Source organism: Passer montanus, unplaced genomic scaffold (genome assembly GCF_014805655.1).
Source record: "Passer montanus isolate IOZ18808 unplaced genomic scaffold, ASM1480565v1 scaffold122, whole genome shotgun sequence".
Lineage (NCBI taxonomy): Eukaryota > Metazoa > Chordata > Aves > Passeriformes > Passeridae > Passer > Passer montanus.
Window position 1 is genome coordinate 757,507 of NW_024358945.1, and position 26,178 is coordinate 783,684.

At 44.0% G+C, this 26,178-nt stretch overlaps 1 protein-coding gene across 16 annotated transcripts in view; it reads left to right on the forward strand.

The window, feature by feature from the left end:
* Positions 1–26,178, forward strand: part of SOX5 (SRY-box transcription factor 5) — a 607,462-nt gene that overhangs the window by 429,895 nt on the left and 151,389 nt on the right. For 14 of the 16 annotated variants that reach the window (XM_039698241.1, XM_039698239.1, XM_039698237.1 and 11 more), the window contains one exon: positions 24,224–24,310. The exons of 1 other annotated variant lie outside the window; for it this stretch is intronic. In XM_039698241.1, coding sequence (XP_039554175.1) covers positions 24,224–24,310 — 87 coding nt within the window. Of the gene's footprint in view, positions 1–22,120; positions 22,421–24,223; positions 24,311–26,178 lie in introns of those variants that run through there. One more of the 16 variants, XM_039698249.1, reaches the window with a different exon arrangement.

Below are 26,178 nucleotides of genomic sequence, written 5' to 3' on the forward strand. Positions count from 1 at the left end.
TATTTCCTTAAAATTCTGTGTCCATAGCTCTCCTGCTGGTATTTTTTGGTAGGGCTCCTTTATTCCTCTCCCCTGTTGATTTTCCTACTCAAAGGACTAGATTTGAATGAAAGGGCATGTCTTTGACTTTAATAAGCTTTTAATAAAATCTGAAAAAAAAAATGCCACCAACACCCCTAGAGGAGCAGTTTTTACGAGGGCTTGCCTCCTTTCTCCAACCCTCAAGACCCCATATTCTGTAAGAGCTGCTCCCCTACACACCTGGCCATAATTAAGTGCTCTTTTGTTTTTCTTTCAGTCTTGCTCTTGTTTTACAAAACATGGTGTAATGTAGTGTTGGGGAGAGCTTATAAAAGTATTAACTCAAAGTAAAGGAAAGCCTGACTGCCTGGTAAATGTGCCACCCAGTAAGAGATTTGCTTATTTCTAGGCAAGCTTTAAAATGTTGACTGTTTTGAAGCTTTGGCTGTTTCCCTTTACAGTAGGATCATTTGTTTACTTTTCCTTTTTTTTTTTCTTTTATTTTCTGTTATGTTTCCCATCCTGATTTTTTGTTGAATGGAAACTTACAAGTAGATGAGGTTTCTTGCACACTCCTAGAAACCTGGCCATTTCAGGTGAGCAGGAGATAAACTGGTTAATAGGAACAGATCCCCCAATTTAATACACTTTGGTGGCTTTGGATTGAAAAGAAAAACATGGAAGAGGACAAGAAGGAGGTGCAATAGGGACACCAGGCGTGATGTTGCCCTCCTTTCAGGTAGGAACAAGCGCAGCAGTTTTTAACAATCAGCCCTTGTGTGTTTGTGTGTTGTCCTTCCCTCCGTGTTGTTTCACAGTTATCTGTTAGTAACAGCAGTATTATTACACACAGATTAAAAGACGGGCAGTTTTTAGGCTCCCTGACAGTTGGCCAGAGCAGAGATTAGAGATAAAAGTTAATCCCGTGAGGTAATAGCAAAAAAAGAGTACAAAGACATGAGATGAGCCGATAATGGTTTGTTTAGGTAAGAAGGCTTCCCTTGCCTTGGTGATTGGCTCTTGCTCAGTGGTGCTTTGAGTGATAGCTTCCCAAATCCTTCCCAAGCTTCAGAACAGTTAGCCGTGGGCCGGGGAGAGAGTTGGAGGGAAAAAATGGGAGCCAGCAGTGGTAAAACATAATGAAATCATTCCAGCCATAAATGGAAGGTGCCGGACCATGGGGGAGATGAGAGATGTTTTCTTCCACAGCTGCAGAGCTATTAGTCAGTTAACACTTGGACAGAGGGAGGCTGAAACAGTCTCGAAGTCAGGGTTTAAAATATCAAAGGAGCTTATGTTTATGTTTCTTGTAAAGTGGAAAATAATTTGAAAATGTAGCAACGTGAATATGACTTCAGGGTGGTTAAAATGTTAATAGCCTGATATATTTTAAGCTACATTTCTCTACTGCATGCTCAGAGAGAAAAGTTTGCAAAGGTTTTTTGGACTTCACGTATATTTAGGAATGCTCTTAAATTCACGTGACATCACAAATGAAATTCTAATAAATCCATCCCTTTCTAGTGAAGTTATGAAGGGCTATTCAGCAGAAGATTAGGAACATGAAACAAGTGAATCGTTCCTTCTGCACAGCCCTATCATTTTGCAGCTAACACAGATAAATATGTGTTTGAAATAGAAGCTATCTACCAACCACTGGCAATCCAGCGCTGCGCTGCAGTCGCAAAATTGGAGAGGTGGAAATTCATATCTTTGTTTTTTTAAACAAAGCTTGATGAAAGCACTAGCATTCTGATTCTTGAGTACAGTAATAATACGATTCTGAAATAACCAATTAGCAAGCTGCAATTACTGTACCTGCCTTAAAGCTGGCTATTGCTAGCACTAGGCTGAGAAGTGAACTGCAACAGAAATGAAAGTGTGCCTTATTGTGGCATCTAGCCCCTAGAATTGATGGAAGACAAAACTCTGCCCGCACATTTCCTTCTTTGTCCTTCTCTTTTGATGAGGTCAGGGAAGTAGCCCAAATACCAGAAGATACAATTATAAATAGGAATAATTCCAGAGTGACCATAAGAATGAGTTCCATAAGATATAAATTGTTCTGCTCTCTGAATGTCTTCAGTTCCCCTAAGAATCTGTTTCAAGGAGCCAGTGACTCAAACTCTGCTTTATTCTTCTTTTCTGTCAGGAATAGAATAGCTAGGTATTAATTACTATCTCACTTAGAATGTTAATGGAGATTATTTGTGTGCTTACAATAAGGAGGTCTTGGAAGGAAAAGAGATGAGAAGGTTGGAAACTAACCAGTCAGATTCTGTCCTTAAGCTTAGATGGAAGTAAGGCTACTATTTTTGTGATTTTTTTAAAAATAGCTTAACAAAACAGTTTGATCACTCGCTGGAGTGTTTGCCAGTCTCTCAGGCTCTGTGAACTGTGGGACAGACTGGGCTTCTCACACTTGTGGATTAGTGTTCAAATTCATGAATTCTCAATCGTGCCTTTTCGTTGTTCAGGAGAGCTTGAGGTCTGAGACAGAAGTATTAGTTAGCAATCATTCAGTATTGTACTATGTTCTGTTTCTAGCTTATGCATAACAGAAGTATTTGCAAAAAGCCACCAAAAAGTGGGATAAAAGCAGCACTCCACAAATCAGTAATATGATGGTTTTGCTCGAGCATCGTTCAGGGAATATCAGTTTCCTCCAAACAGAGAACAGCACAGGCTGTTTCAGGTACACTGCAGGGCTCTAGACTGCCATCCTTCAATGTGAGAGAGATCCCAGGGCTGCCAGAGTACCCCTGGGCTGTCACAGGGTCAGGATGCCCTCCTGCCGAGCCCTGCATCTGGATGGAGTGGCTTGTGTGGTGACAGAGCTGCAGACACTTGCAAGGTGCTGATCTGTGAATCAGAAGGGGTGATAGGAAGGAATTTTCCCTTTCAGAATTTCCTCACAGTAAAAAAAGGGCACTTCTATAACTATATTTTCAAGTTAGGCCTTTCTTTGTTGTGTCTATTTGAAATAATATGATGCAGTTTTGCATCCTTCCCTGCCTGAGAGACTGCAAATTTGTCAAGGTATTTCATGGCCTGGTTTCGGGTTTTTTTGGTTTGTGGGTTTGTTTTGTTTGTTTTTTTTTTTCTGGCCATAGAAATTCCATCCCCATTTTCTCCTTTTTGTGCTTGAATGAGCAGGAAAAAGAAGTCAGAGTTAGGAGAATGTCCTTTTCCAAAGGAGCTCAGACGAATTATTCTTCCTTAAACAATTTTGAAGCTCCTTGCTTTGGGCTTGGTTAGGTTAACACCAAGTCAGGTCACCAAAGTTTAAGAAGTTGTAAGAAACTGTGGTAACAAAATTAAGTGTCAATTTTTTTTCTTTAGTACAATTAGACAAGAGCAGGAAACAGAAGTTTCTCCACTTGCCAAAAGAATTATGACATTCCTCTCTTCTGGTCAGAGGTAATTCCCATTTTTGGACAACAACTTGCCATAGCATTCATAAACAGTGCTAATATAATTTGTTTCTAATAGAATTTCAGGGTGCACAAAGCTTGCAAATAATTGGTTTGGGAGTAAATTGAGGGGAGGGCTTTTCCCCAATCTTTTTATCACTTGCTGCTACCATGTGTCATTCAGAGTCCAACTCAATCAAGAGTCTATTACTGATAGCTGAACAATGTGGTGGTGCCTACAGATCCTTTATGATGCAAAAGTGGCCAGTTGCATTGTGAATCTCTCAAAAGGCATTATATGGAAAAAAGAACAAAAGCAAGGACTCTGCATACAGGCCCTTAGATAGGAAAGTGATTCATTGGAAATAGATTTTTGCAGTAATTTTGTTGTTTGGAATCCTAAACTGAGTAATGGGACTTTTTGAAGGATTTGGTTGTTTTATTGAGAGTCAAAGAAATGATGTGAAGTTTGGGTGTCCCTCCCATTGGTGTGTCAGGACTGCTGAGCTGCTCTGACACTGCATCCCAGTGCTTCCCAGATCCCTTTCCCAGGCTAAGGGTGAGCACACGAGATGGTTTAGGCTCCCTGCAGCAGTTTGGTTCCATTACATTAATTCATCTCTGGGAGGATCAAAGGTTGGTGTAGGGAGCCTGAGCGCTCCTCAAAATAGAAATAGATATTATCCAAAACCTGTGTGAAGGTGTTTTTAAAAGTAAACCAGAATATATTTTGAGAGTCTTACCCCAGTGAATGTCTTTGTCTGAGACCAGTGTGCAGTGGACATGAGCAGTGTATTTCACCTTCCTTTGCAGGAGGGCATACTGGGAAAAAATGCTGTGTTTTCCATTATTGGAGTCAAACTTCACATACTGATGATGAGTTGATAACACCCTCGGCTTAGATGATTTTCAAATATTTGTGCACTTTCTTGACTGATGAGTAAATAAACAATTAGGTTCTACGGAAGTAGTCTTTTCTAAAATATTTTTTCTGTGCCCATGGCTTTCACAGTCAGAGACCAAAAAGATGAAGTCTCAAGCCCCAGGAAATTGAGGGCAAATGAAAAATATCCTCAGGTTCTTCACTTGCCAGGATCAAATTCTTTTTTCTGAACTGCCCTACTCCTAACTGTAAAAAGCCAAAAAGTTAAGTGAAAATCAGTGTTTATGATCAGGAATGAAACTGGGCTTTGTTAAATAAATGTAGCTTTGCTGTGCTACCACTGAAGATCTCCTGCTGAACTGATCATCTCAGAAGCTGCACCTTACTCAAAAGTTTTCTATTCCTGCAAGTGGTACCACGTATGCAAACAGCAGTCAGCTGTGTTGCATAAAATCAAAATGTAAAAAACTTGTCTTTGATTTCTTGCACCAAATTTTGTTAATAGGGCAGTAGAAAAAAATTTAATAAATGACATGAATCCCTTTATCTCAAAAAGTGAACCTGTAGAAGATTTCATTTTTTAAAAAATTTTCTTTTCTTACTGTTTTCAGAAACTAAATTCTGTGCAGAGATGTTCAGTTTGATCAGAGACAATCTTTTGCAAAAGAGAAAAGTCACAAACAAATTTAAGCCAGATCTCTATCAGTAATTGACAGGAAGATGTAGAAAATTTTGGCTCTAATTTTTTTTCCAGTCTTTTCCAGCCTCCTACGTGTCTGGGTTGTAGGTGGGGTCAAGTTGGGAAGTGTTAAAAATCAGAGAACATTCAGTGGTATGTTTAAAGTTTATCTAAAAGTAAGAAAAGCCACTAAAGAGACTTTCTTAGCAAGTGAACTTTGCTGATAATTTAGGAGGCCCAGGTGGTTCGAGGAGTCTCAACAATGTCTGCAGATTGAAGTGATTCTCTGAACTTTGGGAGATTTAAAGGTTATTCCCGTCACTGGCGGTACGGAGCGCTCACCATGACTGGCAACTTTAGGGAGCATGCAGTTTTTACTCTATTGACTCTTGGCTACCGTTTTGTTCGTGCTCTGCTCTGTATTCTTGACAGCAAATTGATTTAACTTGCAGCAGGAAAGAGTGTGCGAGTGTGAGTGAGCAAAGCCCGCAGGAGAGGGGGAGAGAAAGAAACGTGTGAATGTGAAATGTAGCGGGGAGCGAGGCGAGGATACTGAATGGCAACATTTAGGCATTGACTGTGACATTGTATTAACCTTTTTAATGGATGTATGTAATAAAGTGACATGTAAATGGAGCACAAGGGGAGATATGACACTATATCTGGAAAAGGATAAAACAGTCAGTGAATACTGGGCTATTATAGCAGTTTGCAAACCTTGGATAAACTCAGTCAGCGGTTGTATAATTGGTTATTCAATCCCAAGCCTTGTTCACAGCTCAAAGCCAGGAACACTGGGACCTGTTGCCAATTTGAGTGAATGCAGTGCCTGTGCTCGGCCGGAGCCTCGCGCTGGAGCCAGCCCTTTTCCTGTGGGCTGCCTTCCACCATGTCTGGGACTGGCGCAGCCACACTGGCCCTTTTGTTGTCAGGGGCTGGCTGCTGCTCCCCTCCTTTGCAAAACGTCTCACAGCTACACAAATATAAGAAAATGGGAAAAGGGACTTACTGTAGCTTTTCTCTCCCCGAGTTAAATGTAGGGGCTTGGAAAGGGAGGCAGAGAGGAGCAATAAGGAAAACTGAGGCGCGCTATGGCCGGGTGAGGAAAGCGCCATCGTCTTCCAGGGTTTGGTAGGAACAAGCTTGTTCCTCCTAAATCATGCCCCAAGCCCTGCTGAGCAGCCTGGGCAGCTCTCTCTGGATGAGGGATCCCTGTGCCTGCTGCAGGGGCCTCTGGCACGAGCAGGGAAGCTCCTGTGGTATTCATGCCCTCTGAGCAGAGAGAAGCTGTGAGACAAGCAGAGAAGGAGGAAAACATAATTTTTACCTCTCTTGCTGTGCCAAAGTAGAATGCAGTATGGAGATTGTTCACCCAAAATGAGGATGTTTTGTTGCCTTGGCCTGTCAGGGCCAAGAGTTGTGTGTGTCAGACTGTCACGGGACAGTCACGGGACAATCGAGGAGGAGTGCAGCTCTGTGCAGTTGTGAGCGAGGGCGAGTGCAAGGCAGACTCACTTCAGATGCAGTGTATATAGTGTAGAATAATAAAGTAATTATTTAACCTGCTGATGATGGAGTCAGAGGCATCATTGTCTCTCCCTCACACATGTCTGAGCTGCCCCTGTATCAACAGAGCTCCTGCATGGACCCACTCCCTGAAAAGTTCCCAAACGCCGATGTTGTTGTCATGGGTTTGTTTGGGAACCACTGGTGTGGAGGTTGTCTCTCTCCAAATACGGAGGCAGCATCATATCAGCCAGCTGGAGATGAACAGGGAGAGTGTTATAAGTACCCTGGTTCCCTCATCCCTACACACACAGCTTTCCAGTAAAAGCAAGGAGATATTTATGGAATGTCCTGACTCAGAGGCCAGCTGTTTCTCTTCTAGTAAAATGGTAGTTAGAAATAAATCAGAGGAAGGTTTGATTTTGGTTGATGAAATAATGAATATTCAGTAATATATATAGAAGATGAGCCTGTATGAGCTAATGGTCCCTTCTGGTTTGCAGCTTTTTGTGAATGAAGCAACAGTGCTACGAAGCTACAGTTTTCTCTTCTCCCTCCTTTTTTCCCCCACTTTTCCCTAGCTTTCAGCAGAGGGATCTTGCTCCTTTGCAAGCCTCTCAGTTTCTCAGTGTACCTGGGTTGCACAGCAGTATTTTTGTAGTGTCGTCATTCCCTACATGGAAAAGGGAATTATTGACACAGTAGATTATGCACAGGCTTTTTAAGTTACAAAATTGAGGTAATGGTTAAAAATTATATGCCTCTAGATCGCAAAGAGATGGGCTTGGGGGCTAATCTCTTTACCATCCTGATTTACTCTAGTTCAGAGAAAATAATACAAGAGTGCCCGGTTTAATGAAAGGCTGCAATTCAATCAAGAGGTTCTGCTGAGGTCATATAATTTAAATAGTTACAGCACCTCTTGACTGAGTTACAGCCCTGATAATTCAGTACTTTGTTGTTATTTATGAGGGTAACTTTTCAAAGCAATCTGCATATCTCCCGCTAAAACCTGCTTTGAAAATTTTATACCATGATGTCATTGAAAAAGAATTTTTTTCTCTTGGTAAGAAAAGGGAAAAAAAAACCCACAACAAAACCCCACACTAGCAAAATGAGAGGGGAAAGGAATGCATTGTTTTAGAATAGAAAATTAATCACTTGGAAATGGACTGGTTATTGTGAAGCAAATGCAGAAAGAGTATTGAACTTGCGATACATGAGAAAAACTACAGAAACTGCTGCCAAGGCCTTTAATGGAAAATACACCACGCGTTTCATTATAAACACAGCTCTGGGAGCAAGGAGTTATAACAGTGGACAAAAAAGGCCATTGTGGAAATACATTTTTTTTGGTAATCACAGTTAACGTCGCTCGGCCCTAATTGAAGCGTTGTGTACAGTGGCAGGAGCACCTTGGAGCAGGGGCTGCTGCAACAATCTGGGTGCTTGGGGTGCTCACACAGAGGGATGTGGTCCTGTGTGTGGTGAGCCTAGAGTGCTTTAGTCCTCAGGAGAGCTGCTCTGAAGCGTTGGGAAGCCTCTCCCCACTGACAGTGAAAAATCCACTCACCAGACACCTCATCTTCTCAGCTCCTCCAAATATTTTCTGTGTTTTGCATTACAGTGCAGCACTGGCTGCAGGCAGAGCACACTGATGTCTCCCTTAGGTCAGTGTTTCCAATTTAGTGGATTGTAGGTGTCTGACTGGAGATCCCACACTCTCCTGCAGAAGAGTGAGTGCTTGAGATGCATCATTAATTTAATGGAGCTAAGAGACTGGTGGGGTTAAAGGAATTTGTAGTAGCCCCACAGAGAGCTACCCAAATGTAATTTAAATGGGATGGAGGAAACTTTTTGTGCCTTGATTTTTTTTTTCTGAGTTAGAAATGTTCAAAGCAGTAATAGCTGCTTTTATATGTTTTAAACTCTCAAAAAAAAAAAATATCTGTAATGCGTATGGAAACAAGTGTTTCAATTAAAGTCAGACCAGGGCTTTGCAGAAGCCTATCTTTTGTGCAGAGCTCTGAAGAAATGTGTACCTATGGTGATGGGTTTTTTTCCCCTCTGGCAAAAGGAGAAGAATAAAAAGTACAACACACTGTCTACCAAGTAAAGCACAAGTCACAGCTAAGCTACACATCTCCAGCCCTGCATTCTTGGAAGACAAATTAATTTTTCTTTGTTAATTGTTTTACAATGGAATTTTGTTCAAAAGGCTCATAGAGTATTTTAGAATTTCCGTAGCCACATTTAGAACCACCTGATAGCTTTCATCTAGATGTAGTAGGAATTTGAGCACTAGAGACTGAGCTTCATAAAGATCTGGAAAAAGTTTGGTTTGGGGATTGCTGCATTACATTTCTACATTTCCCTCTTCTGCCTGAGTAAGAATGAGCTTTTTTTTTTTTTTTGTCTTAATTAAGAATCTGTTACTTGCATTAAGAAATTATGGGTAGTTGAGAAATGTGTATTTCTAGCTTTTTTCCTATGAAAAAAAAAAAGCCAGTTGTTTTATGTTCTCCTTAATCCTTGAACCATATAATACATGATATCCTGGCTGCTCTGTTATTTATACAGCCAAAGCTGATGGTGTCACTTTTAACTCTGCCATCCCTGCAAGGAAAAGTGCAATATATTCTGGAAAGGTATAAGGTATTCTATATTACACCCCAGAGTGTGACCTTTACTTTTTTAATTAGGCTGGCCTTTCTGTATTCTTGATTCAGCTTGTGTTAAAGTAACTGGAAAAGTGCTGTCTTTGATGTCCCAGGACCCTGCATCTCCATCACCTGCTGTAACAAGGTTTAGGAAAGGGGAGAGTTCCTCAAGACAGGTGATGCTCAGGGAGGTTGGCCAGCAGTTTGCAGTGCTGTGAGGGACACTCAGTGCAGTTCCTTCAGCAAGGAGAGGGTGTGTGAATGAGAATTTAGCTGTGTGAATTGTGCTCAGTGTTCACAGAGCCAGGAAGCTCCAGGATGAGCTCAGTGCTTAGAGCACGGCACAGAAGGTAAGCAGCCCTGAAGAATTCCTTCCCTCTGATCTGCCCTGTCACCATCGTGTTTTACGTGGCATTTGACCACGTCCATGTGACTTATTCTGTCTGCCCACAAAGGACATTGAAAAATGCTGCTGAAGAGAGAAGGGGGGCATGGGAGGGCATGATTGTCAGGGTTTTGCCAATTGCAAAGTCTTCAGGCTCTGCTGAAGCTGCAGTTGTCAGTGTGGTTATGTGATACAGAAATTTATTCCACTGGCTTTCAAGGTATAGACTTCTTTCATTTATGCCATAGCATCCCCCCAGGATTAAGCCATTTGTTTCTCTGGCATTCTCTTGAAGCCTGGCCACAAAAGAGAACTTTCTGAACAATGGGCCTGTTACCCTATTCAGCCTTCTCTGATCCATTAAACTCCCTATTACACCATTCTGCAATTACTGCACACCCCCCCTTCCCAGGCACCCTGTGCTCAAGCGTTCTGGGAATTCACCCTTGTCATTTGCCTCACTCCACAGGAGCCCCACATCCCTCTGCTTCACTCCAGCACTTCTCATACTGACTCTGGGTCCTTTTCTGGCATTCTGACACGTATCTGGTATGGCTCTCCTTCATATCTGCATACCAGAGGGACATTTATATACATCTATTCAAAGATTTCTCTATCTTACTCATTGAGAGGTGGGTTTAAGAGAAAATATTTCAGTCTCAGCCCTAGGTTTATCTCAGCATTGAAAAAGAAAAGCTGAATTGCGTGTAGTTCTTTTTCCAAACATCTCTTGCTAGATGTGAAATAAATCCCAGTGTAAACTCCATATTGTTGAGGATTGTGTCTGAAAACAAAGGTAGGTACCATACTGAGATATCAGTGTTAGTCACAGAATTAAATCACAAAAGATGTGATTCCATATACCAGTTTGATAATGGTGTTACTATTCAGAGTCCATCAGCATTAGCTGTTTCATTGTTAAAATTGAGGTGCAGTTGATACTGGACTTGGATTGATTTTTTTTCATAGCTGCACCAACAGTTACCTGACTGATTTCCATGCAAATATGAAAATTTAGCTGAGTTTCCTAGGGACTTGGAGGTGCTTTGAGTCAATGTTCAGAGTTACCCCACAAAGACACAAAGAGTTGGAGCCAGAAATCCCAGCAGCAGAGCTGCTTACCTCCCTGCACAGATCTGCTCTTTTTCCAGTATTCCCAGCCCTTGAGTCAGCTGTAGCCCAGTTGTGCTTGAGATCACCATCATACACAGGAGCTTGGGTCTGGCTGTTCTCTCAGGAGGTGGATGTCCCACTGAGCATCTTGACTATGAGGCCAGGCTCTCAGGAGAGGCACCTTGTTTTAACAGAGCTGTTTCAGAAGATGCCTTTTTGCTTTTGTGGCGTGAAAGGTAGAAGTGATCCAGATGAGATCACAGGTACCAGGTTTGTCTGATAGAGCAAAGTGCAGTTTCTGCCCATTCACAGCAGAACCCAGATGTCTTTCCCACCACACACAGGTGAAGAATGAGCAGGATCCTGAGCTACAGCTGTTGCAGATCTGTTGTGTGGTCTCTTCCAAGTGGTTCTGTCTTCATCTAAACGTGTTCCTCCTGCTTCAGTTTGGTTTGAGCTTCCCCTTCACTGGTGTTATTAGGGCTACATAGGTGAATGCTTTGGAATTGCAGAAAGGAGTTATTCCTAATTCAACTTCTAGAGACCAGGCACTAGAGCAGGCCCTCTCAGATGGGTAGGTGAGAAATCTGTGGGGATGAGCACACCTAGTCCTGACTTGTTTTTAATGAAAGATCAGGTCCCACAGTGACAGGGACAGGTTTGCTGGATGAAGAGGGAGAAGGCTAATTCTGGGTGGCCATTGATGAGACTGGCAGTGCAGGAGTGAGAGAATTGTTTCATTTCAAACTTCGTCAGAGGAGATGTTGACATTCTCTGTCTGTCTGGGGTCTGTGCTCTCTGTCAGGGGGAATGTAGTGCTCCTTGATTGTCCTCATTGTGTAAAGAGCTGCCCAGTGAATGACCCTAGCCCTTGGGAAGGTGTTCTGTTCCTGCCCTGCATTCTCCTTGCTGGTCCTTGGTGATTCCTGAAGCCATCCTAAATGCAGATGAGCTTTCTTGTGGATCTGGATAATCCACAGAGGAAGCTTTAACATCCTAAGGTGAATGCAGGAAGACTTAAGTTTTCTGAAGCAGTCTGAAAAAGTTCTGCTGCAGGGTATGAGTGAGATTCCTCTATGATAAAAAAGATGCTTTCTCTTTGGCGTGCTGGCAGTGTTTTGAAGGCAGAGTCGGTGCTTCAATCTAAATCCCTTTGTCTTTTCTGGTAAGTTTCCCAGCTGTTTCACCTTGCCCAGGCTGTGCAGCTATCTGGGGGGTGGCTCCACGCTGGGGACAGTTTCCAGTAGCCAGGGAGTGGCTGCAGAGTTGCCCCGACTCTCCTCTCCTGCAGTGCACTGTGCAATATAAGTAGGTTTTGGATTTGACAGATGAGCCCCTTTCTCAGTCTTGCTCTTTCCTTGTTCTCAGCATTGTTTTCTTTGTCTCCCTTCTCTTTTTTCCTCTTTGACTTTTCTGCTTTTACTTTCTGACTTTCCTTTCCCCTTGTCTAGAACTGTTATGTTAAAGAGCTGTGCATAATAGACTTTCTCTGATTTCTCTTTGGGTATTTGGGGATTACCTGTCACAGCTGTTACATGGCTGAACCACCCGTGTATCTCAATGTTATTCCCTAACTCAGAAGGAAAAATGCTTGATCAAAAGGAAACCAAATGTATTTCCTCACCCTATTTATGCTGAAAATAACAGAATCCAAAAGATCCATGAACGGAGACGAGTGGGAACAAACAGAACAAGTTGTCAAGGCAGATGGAATGCTATACTTCAGTGGAGAAACCTGGGGGCAAGTCCTGGGAGATTATTTTAGGCAAGTCCAAGGATGGCATTAGCCTTAATAATTTCTATCTAAGTTGACATACTGATTTCATGCAAATATCATTTACACCACAGCTAGTAGTGTGATTTACTCTGAAACTACCTGCACTTCAGAAGCTTTGATTTATAGTGCACCTTTTCTAATATTATTAATCCTATTGTTGTTCCTGTCTTTCTGGCATCTGGCAATGGATGATTGAGATTTTGTGGTCACATATGCTGTGCAAGAGGAATTCAGGATGTGTAGTTGTTTAGCATCAGGCATATGTGCTTTAATTCTCACTTCCAGTGGTAAAACAGTCTGTCATGTTTTGAAAAAGAATAGAAGTCTGGGCCTAATGTGTGGGGTTTTTGTTGTTTCAGGGGGATATGCTTTCCAGTTTTCTGTTTTCAATTTTTAAAATTCCTTCAATGGTGTTGTTAACATCCCAAATGAGTGTTTTCTGGTTCTTTCAATGTTATATTAGGTTCAAATTATAACAGTACAGGTTTTCTCTAGGAAGTACATCCACAGCGTGATGTCTGTAGCCCTTTCACTACCCAGTTGTGTCAACTTATAATTTAAATAAATAGGTCCAGATGATCAAAGATGTACATGCTATGTTACCTCAATTTGAGAGATACACATGACTAAACCAACCAGTTCAACAATATGTCAATACTTTGATGGTTTTTAGCTTTACGTTTTCAACTTTCAGGTGTATTTGTGCTTCCAGGTCACTTGCTGGTTTACTGATTTTGTTTGGACATGGAATTGTCTGATTTTCCTTCATATTTGCCTGGTTTGCCAGGACATTGGCAACACAGGGCTTGCATTTGGTAGGGTTTATCTGCTCCATTCCATTTATTAATTGAGTAACCTCATCTAGTAAATATATGTGGATCAGAAATATATTAGGATCAGAAAACATTTTGGCACAATTTTCTCTCCTGGCAGTAACACTTGTGAGTGCATTGTTTAAATGGGTGCAGTCATTTTCACTTAAGGGAAAATGAACTTTTCTTCCACCTGCCATTGTTCTCTGAAGAGGATTGTGATGCAGTCAGCAAAATGCTAAGGAGGGAAGAGAAAAATTACATCAACCCCAAAAGAGGGGATGTCATGTTTATCTGCTAATCTTGTAATTATCCTGAGAAAAGCCCCCAAATCCAGAGCCCCTCTCCGTGCTCCCACTGTCACTCTTGGCAGAGTAAGTAATGGCCATATCTGGGTCCAGCCCTCCCCACCTCTGCTCTGCTGACATCATAAATTATCCAGCTACAAATGGACAACATTCATTAGCTGTGCACTTTGCAGAAAGAGCCAGCTCAGGAGCTAAGCGCTCGCCCATTTTTATTAAAAGTTAAAAAGCTCCTTGCTGGCACGGAAAGGGGAGGTTGGAGGAGGTACAATGGAGGACAGTGCCACAGAGCTAATAAATAAAAATAATAACTATTACCATTGGTTGAGTGACCCTGGGAGAAGAGCACTACTGAGCCATTTGTTGTTCCCTTTCACTTGTCAACAGCAGTGGCTTAAAAGCCTTTGCCATTGTTCAGGGCCTAATAGCACCTGTTGGGGAGATAGGAAGACAGCTGTCAAAAAAAAAAAAAGAAAAAAAAGGAAAACAGGGTGGGGGAGGAGGGTGGGAGCTGATGATCATGCCAGTAACCAGCACAGCTGCAGCAGGATATTTCCTGGCTCCCACTGGGAAGCAGCCCTGCCCTGGCAGCTCCATGCCCTGCTGCTCCCCGGGGTGGGCACAGGAGCCCGGGGTGCCCTGTGGGAGCTGGGGGCTCTGTCTCCCAGAGCAGGGAGAGCCATCCCAGAATAACCCCAAAGCCTTCGAGAGTGCAAGTTGCAGCTTCCTGACCAGGGTGCTTGTTTTGCTTACTTTTCCCCCTTTATTTCTCTGTGTTGCACTGCCAAATCAGAGTCTTTGAGGAGCTCCCTTGGCAGCCCCTCCTCCCGAGGCCAGGGCTGCCTGCTTTCTGCTGCTGGCAAGTGGCAGCACTGGCCAGGGCTGAAAGATGGGCTATTTAGAAAATTGTCTCCTCAGCTTCATCACACATAATCCTCGCGTTTTTCATTTTGAGGAAAATTACCAGCACTTCAGGACTCAATTTTTTTTCCATTTTTAAGTAAGTTGCTCTGAGGTTTTCAGGTAGGAAGGCTGTGGTAACTGTATGTGAAGGGTTAAATTGCTGCTGTTGAATTTAGGACTTCAGAAGTGGAGTGGATGAGCTTTGCAAGGATTTCCCTGGAATTCTAGCCAAACACTGTAGCTCTCAATTTATGTTTTATGGTTATTTAGATTACATTCTTTCGGGGGCTCTTGGTGCTTTGTTTTAGGGTTTGTTCAAGAATTTAATTACTTTAAAAGTGACAGATCAGCATAAAGATCTTTTTGGTCAAAGGATAAACCATGGAATCTCCCTAGAACATCCTTAATGGTGTGTCAATACCTATAAAAAAGTTAGTGTCTAATCATCCCATTGAATGCCTTTTTTAAATCGCTCTTGTCAAGGATGTGCTGAAGATGTGAAAAATTAGCAGACCAAAACCATGGCCCTCTGTTAATATTAACAAGATATTATGGCCCTTTAATTAGAGACTGGCTCACTTGGTAGCACTAACACAAAAATGTATTTCTGGGGAATATGTATTCTGGTGGAGTATCTCTGTCCAGCTGAGACAGAAAAACAAAACTGAAGTGAAATTTGCTGTTATTTAATTATAGATGTCTTTGTTTTTATGCTGTTACTCTTGAAATAGTCTCTGTAAACATGAAAATATCTTTGTGGTTTCAGGATTTCAGTGAAGCTCAGAATACCACCTCCTTCTGTCATCTGACACACTTTTATTGCTGGGTGGACCACTCCTGAGAAATTCAATTCCTTCTTTCATTTAGAGATGCCAGGAATTAAAGGGGCATTAGAAAGCTGAAGAACACAGAATAAGACAGAATTCTTCTTTTTTCATGTGTAGGAGAGGGTTTTTTTAATTTCACTGTTGCCCTTCTTTTCCTAAGGATTCCTACTGGTGGAACTTCAATTAAAAAGGAAGGGGTTGCTGCTCAGGTGTTTGAAAGTGAGTTACTCTGTTTCATGTATTTATTTTTTGTACATCAGGAAAGAACGAGGCACATTTAGAAATTTCACTTTTGTTTTATTTAAAGTTTGATACAGTTCAAAAAACTTACTTCATTCTTGCATGTCAGTTTAATTAGGGGTGAAGAAGATGGTGCTAGCAGGGAGCTGGAATCATCCTAAATATTGTGTGTGCAGAAGAAGGTGTTCCAGCAAGGCTTGTGCCAGTGAAAGGCCTCATTTGGCAGAGTGTGTTCTTTGGGCAACTCTGGCCTGGGTCTCCAAAGGCAGCTGGACCCTCATGCCTTTCCAGAATGGGGTTTCTGCTCCTGAATCCTCTGGGGATCCAGAGCACCTAATCCCAGCGGATTGCAGTGACAGAAGTTGTGCTGTCCTTTGTGTGACATCCGTGCTGTCCCCAGAGCAGAGGAAGTAATGGCCATGTCTGGAAGCAGGCTCTGTCCTGAGGCTGTATACCAGCAGAGGATGGAAGCTGAGAAAATCTTGGCTGTGGCTGTGTAACCCCCAAATGAGCATGGGCTCTTCTGCAGGGAGGCTGAAGGACTGGTGTGATGTCCTGGCATTGAGCTGAAGGACTGGTGTGATGTCCTGGCATTGAGCTGAAGGACTGGTGTGATGTCCTGACATTGAGCATCTCCTCTGTGAGTGGTGACTGCTCAGTGAGACAGGGCAGCCTGAAAAGCACACAGGTAATGGAGCAGCTGCCAGTGCAGTCAGGTGATGGGGAGTATCAGGATTTCAGACAACAGCCTGGCTGTTCCTGAGGGTGGCATTGGTTCAGATGCTGGTTTGGGTCTCAAGTCTAGCTTAAGAAGTCCCTCTGCTCTTCCCTGTCCTGCCTAGACATGTGTTCCTGCCTTGTGCTGGGGTTTGCCCAAGAGATACATCCCAAGAAAGAACTTGTAGGCACAGAGTGAGTGGTGCTTGGGGTGGGGCTGTGGCTCATCCCTGAGTGGCTGCAGCTGTGCAGCACAGGTGAGCAGCATTGCAGGGAACGAGCCATGGAGTGCCCAGGGGCACTGACCAACCACAGAGGGCACACAGGGCACACAGGTGCAGGGCATTGACTTGGGGGTATAAAAGATGGGTTGGGGGACAAGGCGGGCAGATGCTGCAGCCTTCTGGAGTGGAATGGTGTTCCTGTGTGTGGGCAGGTGCCCGAAGCCTTCTGAAGGGAATTGGTGTTACTGTGTTTGGGGTGAAGCCTTCTGAAATTGTGTGGGGACACACTGTGTGTTGTGGCCATCTCAACTGCACAATATGCTGTGACAATAATTATTTTATCAACTGGTGGTTCCGTGTATCTGAAGGCTGTTTAACATTTCCTTCCTAATAAACATCCCTGTGGTTTTAGGTAACTTTCTTGTGGGACTGGCAGTAGGCATTCATGAGCAGTTGTGAAAGTAATTGCTTTATATATTTCTGGGTAGGGTAGAATTGTGTTTCTGGGGCATTCACAGATTATGGATTTGGATATTGAAATATTAAATAATTTATTGATGGTGCTATGGGGAACTTTTTCTGGCTATATGAATTATTTTTTTAAACACAAAAAAAGCAGTGTTCTTTTACCAGAAATTACAACAAAAATATCATTTGTACAGCATGTTCTTCATCAAAGCAGCATGATGGGCATTGCAAAAGGGAGCAAACAACTTGAAAATAAGTGTTGTATTTTTGAGCATACACAAAATGAGGCACTGTGTGAATGCAGTGGTAACCTGATGTCATTGTGCACCACAGGTGACTGCAGTCATCTGTGGATACAGAGTTGATTTTGTCCTCCAGAATGCAAAGCCATGTGAGCTACCATGTGGCTGGGATGGGGCTGGAGATTCCAGGAGCAGGAGGGCTGGTTATCTCTGCCAGAGAAGGGAGCTTTTTAGTGGGCTTGGAAGCTGCCCATGGCCATATGCAGCCCAGCTGTTTTCTGCACAGTGGCTGTGATGGAGTGGTGCAGTGAGAGTCAGACTGTGATGTGCTGGCCAGAGCACCACAGCTCCCTAATATTGTAACTTGGATGTTGCTTCAGCTCTGGGAGTTTGTGCCCAATGACTAAAAAACATTTTGGGTATTAAAAAACCCACAGAACCCAACAGCACACCGCTTTCTGGCCAGTCACAGAAGCCCCAGGTAGAGTTGTGCTCAGCACCACATTTTTGCTTCTCACGCCTGAGCAACCCTGTCCTACCTTTGAACAATATTTACATTTATAGAGGTGTTTCCTAGTGTTTGCTCCAAAAGCTTAAACTGCTTCTCGACTGGTGAAAAATTGCAGTGCTTCCTGGAAGGCAGGAGAAAAATGTATGTTTTGTGGTCTTTGATTTCCAAATTTAAATACATTCTGTGTTGTGCCTGCTCATGATTCATAGTGTCTTGCCTAGCTGCAAGTAGTTCCCTCAAAGCATGATTCTGTTGATGCAGAACCATATGTGTATGCAGATGCTGCATGTCTATGTAACCTGCTGATACCAACCCTTTCTTCATAATAGCTGCTTTATTTTCCTTGCTATGAAAATTGGTTCTCATTTTGTATAGATAAGAGCTTCTTAATAAAAAAATGGGGGCATAAACAGAGAAATCTCTTCTATCTCCGTGTTTCTCTGCTCTTTTAAAAGCAGAGTGGAAACCTGCCCTTTATCTCGTTTCCTGATTCAGACCAGAGAGGGTTTGTTGTGGTGCATGAGCAGAGAACAGGGTGCCAGTGGAGTGGCATGTTGGTAGGGGAGGGTTGCAGGAAGGCTGGGTGGAGCTGTGACTGACAGGTGGAACGTATTTATGACCACAGCATAAGAAAAGGTGAATAATGGGTGCCAGCTCAGTGTTTGCCAGTGCTTTCTTAATACAAAAGAAGGTGCTTGCCAGAAGTGGGAGGTGTATCAGGCAATATTGAAGCTCATTCATGATAATTTGTGCCAACCAAATACTCCTTCCTCTAGGAATGACTCCTGTTGGCAGGAGATGTTTGGTGCTCTGGCTGGGCATTGAGCAACCCTTGGCTTCTCTCTGTTCTTGCTGCACTTTGTGTCATCATCATCCTTGCCAAGGCCAAACATCTTGCTTTTACTTTTTTCTAAGTGTCTGTCTCCCAGCCCAGGGCAAGATCTGTGGTTAGAGAGGAGGGAGGCTTTGGGCACCTCCTTGGGAGGGCACCCCTCCTTGGACACCCAGACACCCTGTGAGTGGGGGGCTCCAGGACTCACACTTCTCCTGACTTGTGGTCAGCTTACACCAGCCTGCTGCCCTTCCCCATAGCTGTCTCTTTGTAGCACCAGAGCTTTCTCTCCCATTTCTTCTTCAAATATGGCTCTTCTGGACATCTGACTTGCGAAGGACTTACACCAGCCTGCTGCCCTTCCTTGTGGCTGTCTCTTTGTAGCACCAGAGCTTTCTCTCCCATTTCTTCTTCAAATATGGCTCTTCTGGACATGTGGAGAGCTCCTGTTCCTCACCTTGTGACAGCACGTTGGAATTGTGTGCCTTTCTCTGGAAGCAGGGCAGCTGCAGGAGACCAAAGCTTGCTTTCAGTGAATGATCAGCAGGAGCAGAGAGGTAACAGAGGTTTGGCACCGAGCACCATTCTGAGCTTGTGTAAGTGGATTTCTAGGACTGTGACCCTGGAGCATGGATTGAAGAGGGCTCCTGGAGAGGCTTGGCCTGGAGGGAGAGCTGTGCCCTTGGGACTGGTTTTTGGAAGGCTGCTGAGGCATTCCAGGTACATGTGCATCTGTGCTGCCACTGAATTGAGAGCAGGATTAGTTCCACTCCCAAAGGGGAGTTAAAATGCTTGAAAAAAATTAACTTCAGGAAGTAGACTAAATTCAGCAGAAGTCCTGCAGTGATAAAAATGTCCTTCTGTCTTACTATGGCTCTGTAGCCTCGTCCATTTCCTGGAAACAAACCGCTCCCTTCCCAGTGTGAAAACTTCAGGGCTATTGAGCAAGTAACTCAATGAACCTGTATTTAAATATCACATGCAGGAGTAGAGGGACAGTGACGTGCTTGTTGGCATACCAAAAATCAGATTAAAAAGCCCTTAAATGTTCATTTACTGAGCTGATTTGCTTTGCAGTAGTGCAAGGGCAGTTCCCTGGATGTAGAGGCACATCCACACGAGCAGAGCACTGAACGTGGGCCTCTCACAGCTCCAAGGATGGTGCCAAGGCTTGTATAGGATTCCAGATCAGTCTCCAGAACTCATTGCTGTGGATGAGGGAGTCAGCCTGGAGCAGAGGGAGGGTGGCAGGGCTGGGGGGCATTGAGAGCTGCTGGCACAGGCACTGGGGCACTCACCAGTGCGCACTGCCAGACACAGTGATGCAGACAAGTGTGTGTAAGCAACAGAGGCAGGGGGAAAGAAGGAAAACAAAAGGTGCCATAAATATCTCTAGAAAGAGCTAATGACTGATAAGTGTGCTAAATAGAGACAGCAGAAATCATTTTTGTGGGTTATTTTGTATCTCTGTTGATTCATCGGGCGCCTCTTGGCCAACGTTTAGTTGATGATTCCTGTCTTTTTTCCATCTCAGTCCCTCTCTTTGGTGCCCTCTCTGTAATCCTGTTCTGCAGCAACATGTAACACTCCCCGTGGTGTGTCTGGAGCAAACGTGTCAAACATCAGTGAATTACTGTTCACAAACCGCCTGTGCATTTTGTATCTCTGTTGATTCAGTCGGGCCAACGTTTAGTTGATGATTCCTGTCTTCTTTCCATCTCAGTCCCTCTCTTTGGTGCCCTCTCTGTAATCCTGTTCTGCAGCAACATGTAACACTCCCCGTGGTGTGTCTGGAGCAAACGTGTCAAACATCAGTGAATTACTGTTCACAAACCGCCTGTGAACAAGCTTTGCAGGTGTGTTCATCCTGTGGCTTGGACTGCTTTCCTGTGGGCCAGAGGACCTGCACTGCAGATGGGTACTGGGAGGATTCTCAGCTCACTGGGGCCTGGAGGAAGGAAAGGGGCAGCTCTGGGTTCTTCTCAAAGGGTGAGTCAGGAGATGTTATGAATACTCAGAGCACCATGTGTAGCTTTTTGGAAATGCAGAGCACTGTAGTGCATAGCTGTCCTGATGCACATCCAAAATCTGTCACGATATAGCTCAGATTTTGCACGTAGAAACCATGGCTTGGGGAATCTGAGGAGAGGAAAGGTTGGAGTAGGGATCAGGAGCAGCAGTTCCTGTGTGCAGGCCACCTTTCCCTGTTCCAAGCTGCACATTGTATGTGCAAGCATTAAAAGTTTTAGTGACTTTGCAATGAATCCAGAGAATGCCTGCCTCACAAACAAGAGAGAGCATTTATTTCTTCTCTTAATTTGAGAGCATCATCTTCCCAATCAAGTCTAAAAAAAGCTGAACAAAGGATGACTTTGTTTCTGTGTAACTCATGGAACCCCTACTGTTGTAACCTTTTAAACAGTTATTTTTCTTTAAGATGTGTAAATTTCAGATCTTTTTTTAATGGGGTACATAAATGACATAATAAATGTTTCTTTCCAAGACATGGTGCATAAGGTATTTCACAAGCAGTTACTGAAATGTGATAGGCTGAGTATATGAATAGCATATTTTATGTAAGTACAAGATGTTAACATGGTATATAATAGAATTAAACAAGCTGTAATCTAATCTAGGTCTTTGGCTCCGTAAAGCTATAGGGGCGGGGAAGCTATTGTCTTTCTGAATTAAAGTTCTTTTTAAGTATTAACAGAAGGACGATTATTTGCTGATTCTGTGTCAGAATTGTGTTGAAGTGTCTTACATAAAAATGGCAGTTCAAATCAAGAGAGGTTTGAGACTAAGTTAGGACATCAATTTAATATGATTGCTTGGGGGTTTTTAAAGGGAAAAAAATCTATATAATATTATTTTGAATAGTTAACATACAGTATTTCAACAGGGGAAGCACTGATTAGATCACCACAATCTATTTTATGCCATCAGGATTGCTGAGGGGGCTTATAATTGTGTTAAATTTTCATATTACTCATATTCACACATTAATGAACAGATGCATTGTTACTATTGGGATTTTGCCATTTGGCCTTTCACATCCCTAATCGCGATTTCCTACTGCGATCTTCACCGTTCTCGCAGAAATTCAGTCATTGATACATGGCCGCGTTCATCACTCCCCCCTTGCTCGTCCGCGGCTCTGCCGGCCCCGCTCGCCTTGCGGGGATCCCGGTGGGCTTGGCCCGGCACGGCTCGGCTCGGCTGCCCCGGAGAGTGGCACCGGCCCGGCCGCCCTTCCCAGCGGCTGCGGGAGCCGGGAGGCTGGCAGGGATGCTGGCAGGCAGGGATTCAGGCAAACAGGGCATCGGGCAGGCAGGGATGCTGGCTAACCCGCGTTCGGGCAACGAGGAATGCTGGCAGGCAGGGATGCCGGCAAACAGGGATTCCGGCAAGGAGGGATGCTGGCAAACAGGGGTTCCGGCAAACAGGGGTTCGGGCAGGCAGGGCTGCTGGCAAACTGGGATTCAGGCAAACTGAGGTTCGGGAAAGCAGGGGTTAGGGCAAGGAGGGATGCCGGCAGGCAGGGATACTGGCAAACTGGGGTTCGGGCAAACAGGAATGCCGGCAAGGAGGGATGCCGGCAAACTGGGATTCAGGCAAGCAGGGGCTCGGGCAGGCAGGGATGCCGGCAGGCAGCACAGCAGCGGGGCTCCGGCAGCCCCGGCTCCCGAGCGGCTCCTGTAGCTTTAAGGCAGCAAGTTAGGCAGGAGGCTTGTGCTTCTCCACCAGCGAGTGTTTTGTCCAGCCGCGGGGGAAAAGCTTTGTCGCGGACTTTGCTGACAATGGACTTAAAAGTAAGGCGGGCTGCTTTTGGTGCCGGGAGGCTCTGGAGCCCACTGTCAGCTCACAATGGGTCCCTACTGCCGCATTCCTGCTTCGCAAAGGTTTGTTGGCTTCTAACGACGGACGGCGCTCCGCCGCAAACGCCGCATTTGCTCCGGCCTGTTTACACGCTGTCGGAAAAGCACGGAGGAATAATGATTAAAGTATACATATTTAAAAAAAGAGACAAGGAGAAGGGGCAGTGTTTGCCTGACCTACTCGCGCTGTGGGGAATGGTTTCCTTGCTGAGCGCTCCGAGGGGACGGACGGGCTCCAGCAGCGGAGCGCTCGGAGCGGCACCGCGGGGCTTTCCTGAGCGCGGGGACAAATTCGGGGATTCCGGCCCAGGAATCTCACCCGGGGGTGCCGCCGGGTGAACGGAGCCGGAGCGCACCCCATCACCCTCCTGCCGGGGCTGTCGCTGCTCTCCCGGCCAGGCGCGGGGCTGCGCCGCTCGCCTGTCCGTCTGTCCGTCCGTCCGTGTGCGCACAGGTGGATGCGGGGTGCAGGAGGGCACCCCCGGCCCGGGGGATCCCCGGGTGTCCCCGCGGTGCCGGGAGCGCAGCCGGCAGAGCCCCGAGCGCAGCGCCTCCGGCTCGGGAGAGGAGCCGCAGCCGCCGAGCGAGATAATGAGGGCTGCTCGTAATGGTTTTACTGTGGGGAAAGTTAACCAGTTGCTAATAATTGTATGGTCTCTAGGCCAGACGGTCCCTTTGATAAGTTAACGTGTACTCCCTTTATGCTCCTGGTAGGGGGTAAACAAATGCCTGAGCAAATACAAATACACATAAACACGAATGTGGAGAATAGCAGTATATGTCTTAGATCCAGATAATAAGTGTGGGTATTGTTATTTAGATGGCACATACTGGGACACTTATCTTTTAGTACACTCCATTTTCTAACTGAATGCAGTGCTAATCGTGGGATTGAAAGCTATTGTAATTGTGTACCCATCTAAATGCTGACAAGAATATACAATTACATTGTTTGGAATTGAGTTTAATGTTCTCTGAATTTTATTAGCATTTATATTTACTTATGCATTAAAATTCTACACAAAAAGAGGTCAGAACACAAGAGTTGCAGACATAAATATCAGACCCATCCACACCCTCGCTGCATTTTTCCTGAAAATACTGAACGAATATATTTTATTTTATTTTTTAAAGGAAGTGATAGAATCTGAAATGAGCAAATAATGGGTTTCCATTCTAAGCAATGCCTTTTCTCCCTCTGGATTTTGCAGTCTTTTAAAGCTTTTTTCCATACCCAACTTTTTATTATTATTTATAATGCGTGTGTTACCGGAAAATCTTTCCACAGTGTGCTTACCACCACACGATGTTTAAACACACATTATAAAGTGGATGTAATTGTAAAGACTCAGAGGGATATAATTACATGTAGCAGATTTAGGAGCTAATTCTTTGCTTCTCTCTCTCTCTCTCTCTTTACTCCGCATTTTATCAACATAATTATTTTTTGACTGCAGACTAACACCCAGAAACTGACAGGCATCCATTATAGGCAGCAACTTGTTCACCAAATTGAAAAACAATGAACTGCAGGTTTATATGTGCCCATTGTGATACAGAATTACCGGAGCTTTGTTCCACTAGAGGAAAAAGCTAATGGTTTTGAAACAGCAGGTGACAAAACACATTCAGTTTTTTTTCTTTTTTGTTTCCCCCCCCTTTTTTTTTTCTCTTCCCTCCCCTCTTATCAGTTTGTTGATGAAGTCATTATGAACTGGGGCCCAGAATAGGGTTGGCCTTATTTTTAGCAGATAGACTTTTAATGAGTTCTATTGTGGAGACAGTCATGTTGATTTGCTTACGTTTTTTTTCCCCCCCTTCACTCAGAAACTCCCAGTATTGAAAAGCTACTATCAAAGGACTGGAAAGACAAGCTTCTTGCCATGGGATCAGGGAACTTTGGAGAAATAAAAGGTAACGCTGTTTCTCTGCTAAAGGAAATTAAGAATGAATATACAGATACCGCTGGCTTTGTGGAACTTTGTCTGCTCCTCTTCCCCTCCCCTTCAAACGTGGTAATTTGGGGTTTAAATGAAATGTATGCACTCCCATCTGTGGTAATACGAATAAATGAAACGGTGTATTGCCCTAAGTGAATGAATTTACATTAAGCTTTTGTTGCATATATCGTTCTGTGTTATAAACGAGCACATCCTATTGCTGGATAGGGGGAAAAAAGTCAGCATCAGACACGTGTGGTATCAGAGCATAGCAGACCTCAGCTTCTGAAATCTGAGGGTGATTTGATTTCCTTGTTTATTTTTGGACAGATTTCGATGATGTCGATTTTTTTTTTTACTTTTTTTGCATGTAGGGAAGAATAAAAAGAGCAAAGTTTGTGTAATGATACCTCTAGGTACTGAAATTAGCCAGTGCAGATTTTAAAAGACAGCGTACAACATCTGTGCACTAAAGCATGTTCTTTTAAAGCCGTACTCCAGAAGGAAAATGACAGAATTTGACCACTCTCCAGCAGCAGTAGTTTCTGCTTTGCCAAGATATTTCCCCATTTTATATATCTGAGGTCATTTTAGGGAACCTGTGGTTGTTTGTTTTCATGTAATTTAATATTTTTATAATTCCTCTGCAGAGCTTACGATGAGGAACTCACTCAAAACACACATGTCAAAAATTGCAAGTTTTCAGAGCAGCCATTATCACTCTGAAAAGAAGCAGTGACTCTGATTCTTCTCCCGTTTATATCACTGTACATCTGGAGTAGCAAAACCCAAGCCAATGTTGTTTTGGAAATGTGAAAGTAGAATGAAATTGCAATTAAGCCCTTCTCCTCCTGTGTTGATAGGCAGGGTTTAGTTTCTGTCCATTACTTCTGGAATGTTTATTTTCTAATGTTGTCCCTGATCTGGAGATGCTCGCTCAGGCAGGCTCCCAGGCCTTGTGCCTGGCTGAAGGCAGGTTTAAGGACCCTGTGCATAGGAGGTGGGCAGTTTTCAGTAAGGCACGCAGTACAAGATGCTCTCACAGGTTTGTGGATTGATGCAGAGAAAGTGTTATTTTAGTTCTGTGGGCCTTCCAGCCTGGCACTGATAAGCCACCAGCATTAGCCTGTGCTGTTCCACTGGCTTACCCAAGTAGGGGAATATTCCCCTTGTTTCCCCAGGCCTCTCCCTAGGAGGCTGTAATTCAAATATATGTATTCATTACATTTGTAGAATAACTTTATAACAGAATGCAGTGCTCCCAATAGGCTGAGATGTGATGATGATGATGATGATGGCTCCAGAGGGCCAAAGCCTGGGTTCTTCATTCCTGCTCCATGTGTGTAAAGCAACAGGTCTTCAAGAGGAAGGGCAGCCACTGGGCTTACCTGGCAGTTCTGGGTTTTAAAAGCACTTTGTTTGGAAATGACATCATCCTTGGCCATGGTCTGATGCATCTTTAAGATGTTTCAGGAACAGAGTGTGGGGAGACAACTTTCATACCTACTTTTGGGTGTGTATTTCAGCAGGTCTTGCACAGTGTGTGGAGCCTCTTTAATTCTTGACTCACTGGAACCTTTAGAAGGACTCCCAGTGATTGTGCAGTGCCTTTGCACTCTGTAGAGCTGCTCTGAGCAGTGCTGTGCACTGAGAAGGTGGTCTGTTCCCACTGCCTGTGATCTTTTTCTTTTGGAGGGCAATCTTTTCTCTCCCTTCCTTTTTCCCTTTCACAAGCTAAACTTGAAAGCAGCAGCAGCCAGCTGTATGCTACCACCAGAGAAATTCAACAGTCCTTTCAGTCGTGCCTGGGGGAAAGGATGGGGAGCAACAGCACAGCCTCAA